This window comes from Oculina patagonica, chromosome 5, assembly GCF_052425735.1.
Source record: "Oculina patagonica isolate OP01 chromosome 5, crgOcupat, whole genome shotgun sequence".
NCBI classification, from domain to species: domain Eukaryota; kingdom Metazoa; phylum Cnidaria; class Anthozoa; order Scleractinia; family Oculinidae; genus Oculina; species Oculina patagonica.
This window is the reverse complement of record NC_135762.1, coordinates 28,645,345-28,658,085: the sequence shown is the minus strand read 5'-3', so window position 1 is coordinate 28,658,085 and position 12,741 is coordinate 28,645,345. Positions and strand designations below refer to the sequence as shown.

Genomic DNA, 12,741 nt, shown 5'->3' with positions numbered 1-12,741 from the left:
AGCGCTTTGATCCAGAAAAAAATTCTGAAATTTATTTATAGAAGTGATCCTAATAATTCCAATTTGTTTGTAGCACCTTATTAGTTAGCTGTGAGGTCTCATGCGACAACGACTGGAACGGACTGGTAACAACTAAAGACTGGAGTCAATCTTTTCCACGTTAATTACCAGCATAACTTACATGCCTACACACGTCACTAAAGTTTCTTATTACCCGGCATACGTCACACGCAATTTTTAATTACTTACAAACGTCAATTCATCTTCACTTGATACAGTAGCGCACCGACAGGTGCTCAAGAGTGGGGGTGGGGGTGGGGGGAGGGTGCTCAAGAATGATGTCAGGGGGAATAAAGATGGGCCTTTTCTTTCACGAGAAAGGGGGGCGGAGACAGAGTGTGGAAAGGTAGACCCTATCTTACTTAGATAAGGGAAAAGGAGAGGAAACCTTTCGTCCCTTTGCTCCGTATGTTTTTCATTGGAAAGCTGGAAAATATGAGGACCGTCTCCCCCCCCCCCCCCCGGCCCGCCATCCGCGCGCCCGTCACTCAGAACAATCATCCTCTATACGCCACTAAGTAGCTAGAGTTTGAGTTGGAAGTCTACAGGAGTGTCGAGAACCGGGAAAAAAGTAAGAAAATAAATCGAAAAACATATATACATACATAACATACATAAAACTTTATCCTCGAATTTAATATAGCTAAGACAAGCTAGTTTCTTCGAGAAACAAGTGAAATATATATTAAAAAATAAAAATAAAAATAAGAAAAAAAGGAATAACAATATTATTATATCCGTTAACTACTTACACATTAAAACTATATAAAAATACAAATTTACAAAGTTTGTTCTATTCACCCCCTCCCCAATGATAAAAAGTCTTAGCTAAAAGTACATTGTCGGATTGCTGTAATGAAGTCATTTAGTGATGTCGCAGTTTTTATAATTTCTGGTAATGAGTTCCTGAAGTCTTTGCAGCAAAATAGCGGAAAACATGGAAAAACTGCACGCGTTGCAATATAAAAGGTACAAAGAAAGGGGCGGGAGCCACTCAAGAAGGAGTAAATTATAGTAACGGATAGAGGGAATTGAAGTTCAGAACCCACTGCCCCGCACACTTTCTCGCTTGAAGATCGAACAGCAGACGACCTCTCGTAGTCTACTCTTTCAACTGATTTAGCCCCTATACCTCAACCCTAACTCTTTTTGGCAGAAGGGTATTTTCTAGGCGAAGCTCAGTCAAATAGAGACTGCTGTCACACCGTCTTGTTTTACATGTAACATGATTTTGAATGACGCTGCACCTGTATCAGGTTTCTGACCGGGGTTCGGTCGTTAGAATTAAGGCCTGCGCCTGTCTCCGCCGCTCATTCTTGCCGGCAAAATGCCTTTAGAACCGCTTTGGGAATCCCATGAAATGTACCGAAGGTCACTTCAGGCATTTACTGACAGCTCAACGATCAAACAGCCGGCTATGCACGGAGTAAGACAAGCTCTGATCAAAATTATTGAAAAAGTTGACATCGAAGAGCCACCAAGTGTTGGGTATTGGAAGTGGAAACGGTGAGATTGATTTACTCATTCTTCAAAGTATGGCAGAGTACCTTGTATCACAGAAAAAGAAAAAGCCTACTATTAAAAGCGTGATCGTTGAGCCGAACTCGTTTCTCTTAGATCAATTCAAAACAAAAGTCAGCTTCGGCGCTACCGCCATTGGAGAGTGCTGCTAATGTGACCTTCGAATGGCGACAGACAACTTTCCCTTGAATTCAACCAAGAAACTACTCTTGAAAAGAATTGTTTCGATTTTATTCATTTTGTCCACAATATTTATTTAATATTGTGACGTAGAAATTGCACTGCGATCATGCTTCGAACAACAGTTGAAAACAAACAACGAAGCCATAGTTTGTTTCGTCCAAACCGAGGATTCACACTTTGCTAAAGTGAGTAAAAAGTTTAAAGGCAAATTGAGCTGTGCTTCAGAAGTTATGGAATTCTGCACAGATCTAGAGCTCACTGCTATCGCTGAAAAATATGGCTGGAAGTACTGTGTCCCGATAAAGGAGCAGTTTGAAATTAATGTCACAGCCTGCCTCCGAGAATCAACAGTAGAAGGCGACCTGCTCATTGATTTTCTAACACAGCAGCAACCCCCAATGGGCTTATTTTTAGGTTACAGTCAACTCTCTATAAAACGGACACCGTCGGGACCGGCTCCAACGGTCCGTTTTAGAGCCGGGTGTCCGTCTTATAGGGAGTTTAGTTACAGTAAAATAACTGAACTGATAGCAGGGACGGGACCAACATCAAGTGTCCGTCTTAAAGAGCTGTCCGTCTTATAGAGGTGTCCGTTAAGAGAGAGTTGACTGTACTGTCGTTATTGCTCTTTGCGAAAGATGACAAAGATGCGCAGAGCTTGTAAACTTTGTATTTTATTTGTTAGAGAACGCTAAGAGACCTGTTAATGTACATTTAGTAAAACTTGTTTTGGGTGTTATATCGCTATGTTTAGAGAGTTTTCCCGTGTGGTATTCTTGAATGCATTTAAATATTTTCAGAAGCAGTATCCCTTTGGCAAAACAAGCCCACGCATTTTTGAAACGCAAATTCCATCCAAAAACAAGCCTCCATCCCCACCCCGTTATTTTAAAGGTTCCCCGCCTCCCCTCGAGCTCCAATATAAGCCAATCTGATTGGGACGTCATATAGGTATGAGCCCAGGATTTATAAACGGAGGGAAACAATTTTGGGGACCCGTAGCTACTGTCTGCTTAATATATCACCTAACTTTTAATATGAATACGGGCTGATACCGCCCTTCATATTTGCTTAATTTGAAGCACGGCGGGTCCGTTAGCTCAGTCGGCAGGGCGTGGTGCTGATAGCGCCAAGGTCGTGAGTTCGAGCCTCACAAAAAAAACGGACCAACGTCCAAATATTTTAGACATGCTCGAGCCATTTTTTTTACGCTAAAAAGAAATGCGCTTGCAGACAATTTTCTTTTTTATAGACCATTTTTGGTCAAAATCACGTGCAAGACTTGCAACCGGCTGACTGCAGGTCGAAGGTAAGCTTATTCCTACGCGCTTGAGTCGTCCGCGGTCAGCGTTATTTATCACGGGTTTTGTACAAAGTGCATCTGATGTCATCATAGAATAATTGATAATCCAGTGACCGATCGGATATTAGAAAGTGAAGATACCGGAAAATAAGCCAGGAGATCGAAAACTATATTATTTTGGGGGCTTGCAAAGCGACTTATAAATGAAAGTTTGAGTTGCGTGACACCACTGTGTAAATTTCTTCCCAATCATTATCCCATGAACAATTTATCATTGGTTAATTTCAGTCAGTAAAGAAAGCGAAATCGTATTTCTGACGTAAATATCTTTGAAAACCTCATCTTCTGTCATTAATTTTCAATTTCTTTTAAGATTTCTGTTTGCACTCATCAAGGCCGAAGGCCAAGGGACTGCGAGATCGCGTGACATCAGCTGATCAATTGTAGCCAATTGTTTTGTGTCAGACTTTCAATATCAACACGAAATATGTAAAACAAGTTTGTGCACGCCGCCGGCCCATCCTTCAGGTTTTGTACTGGGTGGATCCCGTGATTGCAATAGTACACATATCACATCGCATTCTCGACAGCGAGAATTTTCTCTGTTGAAAAATTTAAGTGGATTGAACGCACTGAGCCTCTTTACGTCTCGAAATGGCAGCGAACTGCGGATGGTTGTGGTCTTTCATCTGGTTTATTCTTTTACTGTGTCTAGCCTGGCCTCTCGGCATTTTAGCTGCAGTGTTGTACGCGATCTTTTCACCGTTTGCAGCGTGTTGTAGTCCGTGTACAGACTTTACAAACTTTCTTATGGAACATGGCGTAAAGCTGCCCTATACCGCCGCGACCAATATGGTTAACGGCCGATCTGGTTGTTAAAAATCTGTGTGGAAAAGTTACGGGTGCCCTGTTTATGCCTTCCAAGACATTCCATTGTTTTGTAGTTTAGTTTGAAGAGTACGGTCTGCACAAGTCACGAACAGAAGATATACCGTTTACAGCTGACTTTGATCTGGCTCAACTTGAGAATATAAACAGAAAGTCACTTAAACTCCGGAATGAAAAATACGCAGCAAGATGAAGCCTTATAAAGGAACGCTTCTTCGATGATTCTTCACTGCTTTTAAAAATTTGATACAAGGAATTTTTGTACTGTAATTTATGCTATGCCTTCTTCGATCTGTGTTATTTTAATTCGAAATTATGTTGATCTTTGTATAGGCTGCCTACAGCGATGACCGTAGATGGAAGTGCATGTAGAATGTTCAATGCTAAATGAATCTTTACTTATGTTGGCCCCAGGGAACTAAAAGCTAATATAGATTAACAATCAAAGTGTGAAGTCTTTTGTTTACCAGTGAGTCACTAACGCTTTCACGGTTGAACGAAAGTGAATGTTAATAGTCGTTAATTATTCCATTCGGACTTTTTCTTTGTTTGCTTTTTCCGGTCACACAAGGTCGCTACAGCAAAAAGGTTAAAGTTATGGGGACGAGTTAGCAAAAAGGACGCCCGATATTTTATTTTACCGTAGCTTTGATTATCATTTGTAAATGTGGTATCAGAAAAAACCACGGTTGCATGTTTAATAAGTAATAATTGATTGTGGTTTGGTTTAATTTTGCTATTGTGTGTTATGCAAGTCACGGGAACCGACCAAAATATCCAGTTATTTTCAGCTAACTGTTTTTTTTCTTCATTTGTTGTCTTAAATACTCTGTTGGAGTTCAGACCTGTATCGAGCAAATAATCTGGATGAAACTGAAAGGCTAAATTATGTATATAAAACAGTCACATTTTTCTAACCTTTGATTATTAATGTATCATTTATATTTTATACCAGCGTGCTTTTCAAATAGTTTGAGTCGAGTGATTGCAGATCACGAGAACACCTTGCCAGTGCTATTATCATTTCGGTGATTATTTGATGTAGTTTTTATGACCAAAATATCAACTGTCATTAGTTATTATCATACATTTATTACGTTAGTTCTGAAAATTTGCTGTAACTGTCATAACCTGGTAATGGCTACTGCATGCAATTCTAGGTATCCCAACATTTTAACTGTGGTTACTGCGTGACGGGCAACTTGCCCATACTGTATTGCCAGAGCTTATCCGATTTCCATAGCAATGAAGGAACTTGGGGGTATTGTAACTCTCACCCACCCCTCCCACCCTCAACAATTCTGATCTGGGTGGTGCTTGAATCCATCACATGGTTAGCCCTCTGCATTTTGTCAGGTTTTCCTAACAGATCACTGGTACCCATACTCCTGGGTGGGCAAAGGCACTTTGAGGTTACATGTAGGTGTAGCCAAGTGGGTCAGACGATTCTATGATTTAATTCCACAGCATGAAGTGGCTAAGAGTATTTTTTACCCCCCCCCCCCCCTGGCCTGCTCTGCATGTTGGTCCAATCAAGGGTTACTCCATCGCATTTAATTCACCAAATATATACCCAATTATCCACCTGGGAGGGGGAGTGGGGAAGAGACACTGTGCATACTAGAATCTATAATTGACCTGCTTTCAACATATCAAGGCTACGTATCTCAGAGGTCATGGGTTCAATTGCCATATTTTTTTGTAACCTTTAATTTTTTTATCCTAATGTAGCCTTCAATTTTTTCAGGCTGAATTGTTTGTACGCTGCAAAGATCATTTCATTTTCTACCACAGTTCACTGTCTTTCACATAATCACTTCTTTAAAATGCGTATTGTTTTATGACTCATTCGTCAAAGAAACCCTGACACACTGAACCTATTTTTAGCCTGCGAACACAGACGTCTTTCCGTCTTTTGCTTGCCTCTGCCAAAACAAGCAACAGCTGGAATATACGTCCACGTTCGCAAGATCTATTTCGGTATTTTGCAATTAATCACTATCTTGTCTATTTTATTAACACATCTATTTTCTCTAGTATACTTTATCTTTATAATGGTTTCAGTTTGTTCACTTTAAACATTTCACCATGACCAGGCACAATCCAGTCTGCAATCTCCAGCACTTTTTCTCGGCTTTCCCTGTGTTTCTCTAAGCATTCACTAAATTCTTCCCATAAATTTTCATCATCTTCATGTTCAAACAAGTCCCCACAGATGACAACTGTTCCATACTCCGTGCCTCTAACTACAACACTAATATCCGAGTGTGTATGACCCGGCGTGCAAATAACTTGGATATTTTCACCATCAATGCAATACGGATCTCCTTTGTCGAAGTTTTCGGGTGGATCAACGTAAATATCCTGTTCTTGTAGAATATCATGAGAAACCATGTGAACGGCGTTTGTAAATAGATTTAAATTCCCCACATGATCTACATGGCCGTGAGTACATATAACATAGTTAATGTCTTCTGGAGCAATTTCGTGTGGCTTCAACTTTTCGAGCAGCCGTTGCTTATCCCGAGGACTTCCAGTGTCAACAAGAATTTTAAGATTATTGCCAGTGATTAAAGTGCATGTTCCGTTTGCTCTATACCTATTTTCGGCGTCGGTGTAGCCATAACCTTCGAGTAAAATCGAAACTTTATAGATAAACATTTCCTTTTCTTCCGCCATTTTGGAAATGAAAGTGGAAAGGAGGAGGGGACTGGTCACTAATGTTGTGAAAGCCGCTTACCAGATTAGTCGCGGGCTCTATTTTTATCGTTTCGTGAAATTTTCGTCGAAAACTCCAGCGAAACGTCAGTCTTTCATCAAATGTTTGTTGTTTCTTTGCGAAAAAATTGATGTGTAGCCCATGACAGTTCAAAGCTATGTCAGGTAGTGAACAAGAAGGTAAAGGAGAGGCCAAGATGGTTTCAATCCCCCTGTCATCGGACGAAGAGACACCAGTCGGTTAGTATTCCTCTAGTTGAATATTTTCTGAACGTCTACAGACGACAAACTCTGAATCGATGAAGAAATCTGTTTCTGTTAAATTTGATAGGATTGTAAAGCTAAGCTTTTTTAGTTATATTGACTGTGTAAGAGTACACGACTACCGTGTGTAAACTCGATGACGATTCATTGAATTAAAATCGATTAAAAAAAAAATAATGTAATATCAGCTTGGAATCGACAATTATTTTTATGCATCTCAGTGATCTGTCCCCTTCAAACTAATGATTAGCTTATTTTAATGGTGACACTGTTAATTCCATAAGGAGTTTCTTGAGAAAGAACTATTTTGATAATGTTATGATGAAATTTGTCCCTAGTAGTATACTAGTAGTAAGAGGATGTAAGCATATATATTAATTTTTTTCAACCAGTACAATCAGGTACAGTAATAGCATATTAGGTTTCATCTGTTTTAAAAGTAAAATTACCTGTGAACATACACATAAATTAAAAGCTACGTGTATGAACAGGTTTATGTACTTTCTCATTCCACACTTACAGGAAAACAAACTTGATTAGCTAAAACTCAATCGGGCCATCCCCTTTTGTCTCAAATTACCGTCAAATGCATTTCTTAATTTGGCATGGTCAGTTGGATCAAAAAAAACTTTAAAAAAATCAGGAGCAAGCTGGAACTAAGAGCCTGGAAACAACGAAACGTGTTCACAAAATCAACATGGCAGCAATGGAGAAAGAAAATTCAATGTTGTGGTTAAACTCAGCCGAGGAAAACGAAAACATTTGAACCACCAACACTCTTTTGCAATTTACAAGCATCCACAGCCTTCCAGCCACTACTGGGATAGCAAGTCTTTGATATTTCTAATATCACAACTTTTTGTTTTGGAAAACCCAAAATTTGGGTCAGTTGAACGAGGGCAAATTGAGGACAAAAAGGGGATGGCCTCAAGGAAAATTGATTTTAATATAAATGTTAAACATTATTATTGATCAGAAACTTGTAAACTATTTTTCTTCATTAACGGCCCTCTTATTGTTGATGACTTGCTTCAATGATATTGTCAACAAGAATCTAAATGAGGCTTCAAACTCGTCTGGTACTTGAAGTTAATTTGCTATCTTGTTTTGAAGACACATGGTTATTTTTTCCTCATTTGACAATTATTTTAAGGGGCAACTGGCCATCATTCAAGCCAACAAGGTTATCACCATACAGGAAAGGATACTGGCATATTACAAGGTAGTGGTGCCATAAGAAATATATCAGCCCCCCCCCCCCATTTCCAGTTGGTTACATAATAACAGCAGTCATTTAAGTTTGCTTTCATGGGTGTCTCCAGACCTTGTTATTTTCCAGGGATATACATGTACTGGACTGTTTATGGTAAGGGTAGAAAGCCCTACGTTCATCTTTTGATTCTACATATAGAGGGCCAGAAGATTATACTTACTAACAGTGTACTTTACCTCTTCCTTTTAATCTGCACTTCAATGTGGCAGGGTTTATATAATGTAATTACTGGTACCACAGTGGTACTCCAGTGTCTATAACATTTTTCAGGTCATAGCCTCTGCCTCTTTCTGCCACCAACAAAGACAGTGTGGTACATGTAAGTTGCAGTGTGACAATGATTTTTTTTCCTTTTACACTGTAGATGATGTTACAGAGGAGGAGAAAAATGAAGCCGATGAGAAAAATCGACTGATCAGTCAAGTACTAGAGCTCCAAAACACTTTGGATGGTAAGTAATAAGTTGTTAATAGTGATCAGTGCACTGTATTGAAGCCACTTGGCAATATTTTAATCACCCTCAACCTTCATTATTTTGACAGCATTCCTATGGAGTTGATCTATTTGATATGATTATTGTGTCCAATCGACTTTAGAACTTTTGGGTGTAGTGCTGACATACAAAGCTGGTTGCTGGCTTTTGTTGACTTGTCAATCCCCCCCCCCTCCCTCCCCCAGTTCATCACTAGACAAGTGGCAGTGTATCAATTCATTACTGACAGTGTTAGATGTTTCAGTCACTACATTGTATAAGTAAGTCTTTTACATAATTATAACTACTGTACATGCAATAGTGATTTCACATACATGACTCCGCATTTGGGTAAAAAATGACCTCAGGAAACATGCTAAAAATTCAGTTTGCCTTCACCCAAAAGGATTAAAGTTCACCTAGGCAAGCAGGTGAGTGCTTTTCTTATTCCCTGTGTAAAAAGAAAGAAATGCTAACTTCAAATTGTTTTTGACATACGAGTAGCTTCAGAAAAATTGTCTCTACTGGGGAAAGGACTACTTAAGAGCATCTGTTTCAAGTGGATTGTGTAAATGTAGGGCAGTGTACTTCATTTCCTTACCTAATCACCTGATCTTTTTTTATTACTTTTTTTGGCTTATTAATTAATATTTTGCAGATTTGTCACAGAGAGTAGATGCTGTGAAAGATGAAAATCTTAAACTTAAGTCAGAAAACCAGGTATGAAAAGTAGTGAAATGTAGTCTGTACAAAGTAATACCTACAGTTCTTACTATAATCTACATCTACATATAATTAGGTCGGTAAAAATCTTAAGATATCACACCAACCGTTAAAAACTAAAATGAATGTTAAAAATGTTAAAAACTAAATAAAACTAATACAATAAAATATTAAAAACTATTGACTAACTTAGATTTAAAACTATTTACAGACGTTATATTTACAATATCATCTGGAAGGGAGTTCCATTCACAGATTGTTCGTGGGAAAAAAGAAAATTTAAAAACATCTTTCTTTGACCTAGGAACTAAAAATTTAAAATCGTGGCTCCCACGGGTTCTTCTTTCATAATTTGGTTTAAGATGGGCAGCTACTGAGAAATCGGTCAGGTAATAGTAAAAGTTACAAATTACTGGCATTGCTTTTTGGCATGGACTTCTGGAATTGTTGATTTTACCAGATCCCCATTAGAGGAAACAAGTGTTCACCAAGTGAGATAAGCAAACACCTGCATTTATTTCACTATTTCCCCAGTAGAGAGAGCCTGCTTACCTGTAGGTAAATCCTCTATTATTGTGCTTGCTTCTTTTGATTTAGGCCCTCTTAACATGAGAGCTGAGATGAGTTTTGTCCCGGGATGAAAAAAATTTATTTTACATTGAGCATTTTCATCCTAGAATGCCAGGACATACAGTACAAGTGTAAGTCTTCCTGCTCGAGTTGAATTTATCTCGCCCTGTGCTTACATTACAGTACATTTCATCCCTGAAAGACTGTTTACATGGCGTTTTTCGTCACGTTTCATCCCAGGGCTTAGGACAGGGATAAAATTGCCCCAGGATGAGTTCATCCTGGGATGAAATCATGTAGACAGCAACAACAAAAAGAAAATGAGAGCTGAGATGAGTTTTGTCCCGGGATGAAAAAAATTCATTTTACATTGAGCATTTTCATCCCAGAATGCCAGGACATACAAGTGTAAGTCTTCCTGCTCGAGTTGAATTTATCTCGCCCTGTGCTTACATTACAGTACATTTCATCCCTGAAAGACTGTTTACGTGGCGTTTTTCGTCACGTTTCATCCCGGGGCTTAGGACAGGGATGAAATTGTCCCAGGATGAGTTCATCCTGGGATGAAATCATGAAGACAGCAACAACAAAAAGAAAATGACCAGACACAGAGATGAATTCATCCCGGGATGAAAATCATCCTGGGACGAAAACTCTCATGTAATGAGAATGAGAACGTAGGGATTTCTCTAAAACAATTAATTATTGAATACTGGTAAATTTTGGATTTTATCATTGCAAGGTACTGGGACAGTACATAGAAAATTTGATGTCAGCTTCAAGTGTGTTTCAGCCAGCAAACCCAGACAGCAAGAAAAGGTATGAACTTTTTTCAGCATTTTGAATGTGTGCTGTTACTGTCATCATCATTATGTCTGTTTTTCCGACATGCTTCGGAGAATTTGACCACTAATAGTGACTATACAGTAAACGGTGGGTTTTTGATGTGATATATGTATTAAATTTTATTACATTGTGTGATTCCAGAAAATGACCATACTCTTCCACAGAAGGGATTGGAAGTTCCCTTCAAAGTCCAAAAACTTAGAAGGAAATGTATGAAGCTTACCGGTAATTGGAATTTCCAGAGGGGTTGTGAAGGGGGGGGGGGGGGTCCTTAGGAAAAAATCCCTTCTGTGGGGGAGTTATTGATAATGTTTTGAACTACACATTTCCAAACACTGACAACAAAGTTGAAAATCAGACACACAGTGGAAATCAAGCTGTTTGGAAGTGTGATGAAACACTATCTTCAGTGTTTGATATATGTTGTGGTTTAAATTTATCTCTGGTTTAAAAATTTTCAAACCAGTTTGAGTTTTATTTTTCATTGTCTCATACTCATTAACATAATCTAAAACAAAGGGAAGTAAAAATCAAACTGGTTTGAAAAAAATTAAACCAAGGAAAAAATTAAACCACAACATATATCTTCTCAATCAAAACTGAAACAAAGGAGAAAATTGAAAAATTAAATAATAAAAATCTTCATATATATATTATTGCAGGGTTGGAAATGAGGAAAAATAGATTGATAGGTGATTTTTTTATGAAGGTGCAAATGATAGAGATTTGACCACTTATATATATTTTAAATTTATTATATTTTATTTAATTTTTGGCTGGAAAATTTGAGCGGTAATTACCGATCACCGGCCACTATTTCCAACCCTGTATTGATTAGACATTTGAACCACCATTGTGTTCATCAACTTCTTTCCTTTTTCTTGATTAATTATTAGTGAGTTTGAGACTTTCACACAATGTGAATTTCCCTCAAAATATCAACAGAAGGTTACGTTTACTGTAAGTTACGAGAATTTTAGTAGTACTGATCAACAAATGGAAAATTTGTCTTGATGTACAATAAAACTCTCCTTATGCACTTTGAGAAAATATGGAGACATGTGAGGAGATTTTGAATGTTGATATGGCTTTTATTTTTCAGGCCCAGCCCCTCCAAGCCAGGAGCAAAAAAGGGAGAGAAAAGATGATTTATTATTAAAATATTGTCATATTTAGTAAACAAACTTTCTTGTATACAGTATATCAGTATTACAGCAAGGCGCCCAAAAGTGTGACCACTTTTAATTTATTCACATTCTTCCGTGCAGATTTAATCCAATCAGAAGTCAACTGGGAGCTGTCCTTGGCTTCTGATTGGATGGTGGTTGCACGAAAGAATGTGAATTAATTAAAGGTGGTCACACTTTTGGGCGCCTTGCTGTAAATGTTACAGACTACATTTCGATTAAAAGCGCCAGCACTATATATTCAAAATGAAATTTATGGCAATAAGGATTGTTTCCATTTGACTGTTTGTGCCACAATAACATTATATATCACTGACAAGAAAATGCTTGATGAATGTTGTTGCAGTTGCAGTTGCCATTTCCTTGTGGGGTATTTGTTTCCAAAAAAAATGCCTGTCATTAAAGCACTGGCAGGCTTACATGTATTTATTTGGAATAAAGAAATAATTTGTATCTTTGGAGTGTAAAATTGACCATATAGCCAGTTAGACAGAATAAAATCTACTTTTTCTTTGGCCTTCCCAGCCTGCCCCACAACCTCCATATAATTTCCCCCCAGTCTTTCATCACCTTTGAGAACAAATAAGTAGGGACTGGGAAAGAGTCTGCGCCGCCCCTTTCGGCTTATCTGTCGTGAGTATTTTAAGGTGTTATTTGAGTAAAAATTAGAACAGGGGTGCAATTTTTATATCACGCATGTGGATGGTACATGAAGGGGCCACCATTTCTGTCA

At 38.3% G+C, this 12,741-nt stretch overlaps 2 protein-coding genes, 1 non-coding gene and 1 pseudogene across 3 annotated transcripts; 3 read left to right on the top strand and 1 right to left on the bottom strand.

Moving 5' to 3' along the window:
* Positions 1-1,357: 1,357 nt before the first annotated feature.
* LOC144654390 (histamine N-methyltransferase A-like) lies at positions 1,358-4,402 on the top strand (annotated as a pseudogene).
* Positions 2,854-2,933, top strand: Trnai-gau (transfer RNA isoleucine (anticodon GAU)). Its single transcript has one exon. It is a non-coding gene; the product is annotated as a tRNA-Ile (tRNA).
* Positions 4,403-5,662: 1,260 nt separating the features above from the next.
* Positions 5,663-6,641, bottom strand: LOC144654429 (metallo-beta-lactamase domain-containing protein 1-like). Its single transcript, XM_078514580.1, has one exon. It carries the CDS (start codon positions 6,632-6,634, stop codon positions 6,005-6,007), a length of 630 nt encoding a protein of 209 aa, XP_078370706.1. The 5' UTR covers positions 6,635-6,641; the 3' UTR covers positions 5,663-6,004.
* Positions 6,642-6,711: 70 nt separating this feature from the next.
* LOC144654465 (short coiled-coil protein-like) lies at positions 6,712-12,461 on the top strand. The gene is made up of 6 exons (XM_078514621.1): positions 6,712-6,913; positions 8,091-8,159; positions 8,575-8,661; positions 9,341-9,402; positions 10,718-10,794; positions 11,924-12,461. Exons 1-6 carry the CDS (start codon positions 6,832-6,834, stop codon positions 11,967-11,969), a joined length of 423 nt encoding a protein of 140 aa, XP_078370747.1. The 5' UTR covers positions 6,712-6,831; the 3' UTR covers positions 11,970-12,461.
* Positions 12,462-12,741: the final 280 nt, after the last annotated feature.

Excerpts from the sequence above, each read along its gene's own strand:
- LOC144654429 (XM_078514580.1), bottom strand. The coding sequence starts at position 6,634 with ATGGCGGAAGAAAAGGAAATGTTTATCTATAAAGTTTCGATTTTACTC.
- LOC144654465 (XM_078514621.1), top strand. The coding sequence starts at position 6,832 with ATGTCAGGTAGTGAACAAGAAGGTAAAGGAGAGGCCAAGATGGTTTCA. Across the intron at positions 6,914-8,090 it reads GGACGAAGAGACACCAGTCG|GGGCAACTGGCCATCATTCA; the intron begins GTTAGTATTCCT and ends AATTATTTTAAG. Across the intron at positions 10,795-11,923 it reads AACCCAGACAGCAAGAAAAG|GCCCAGCCCCTCCAAGCCAG; the intron begins GTATGAACTTTT and ends TTTATTTTTCAG.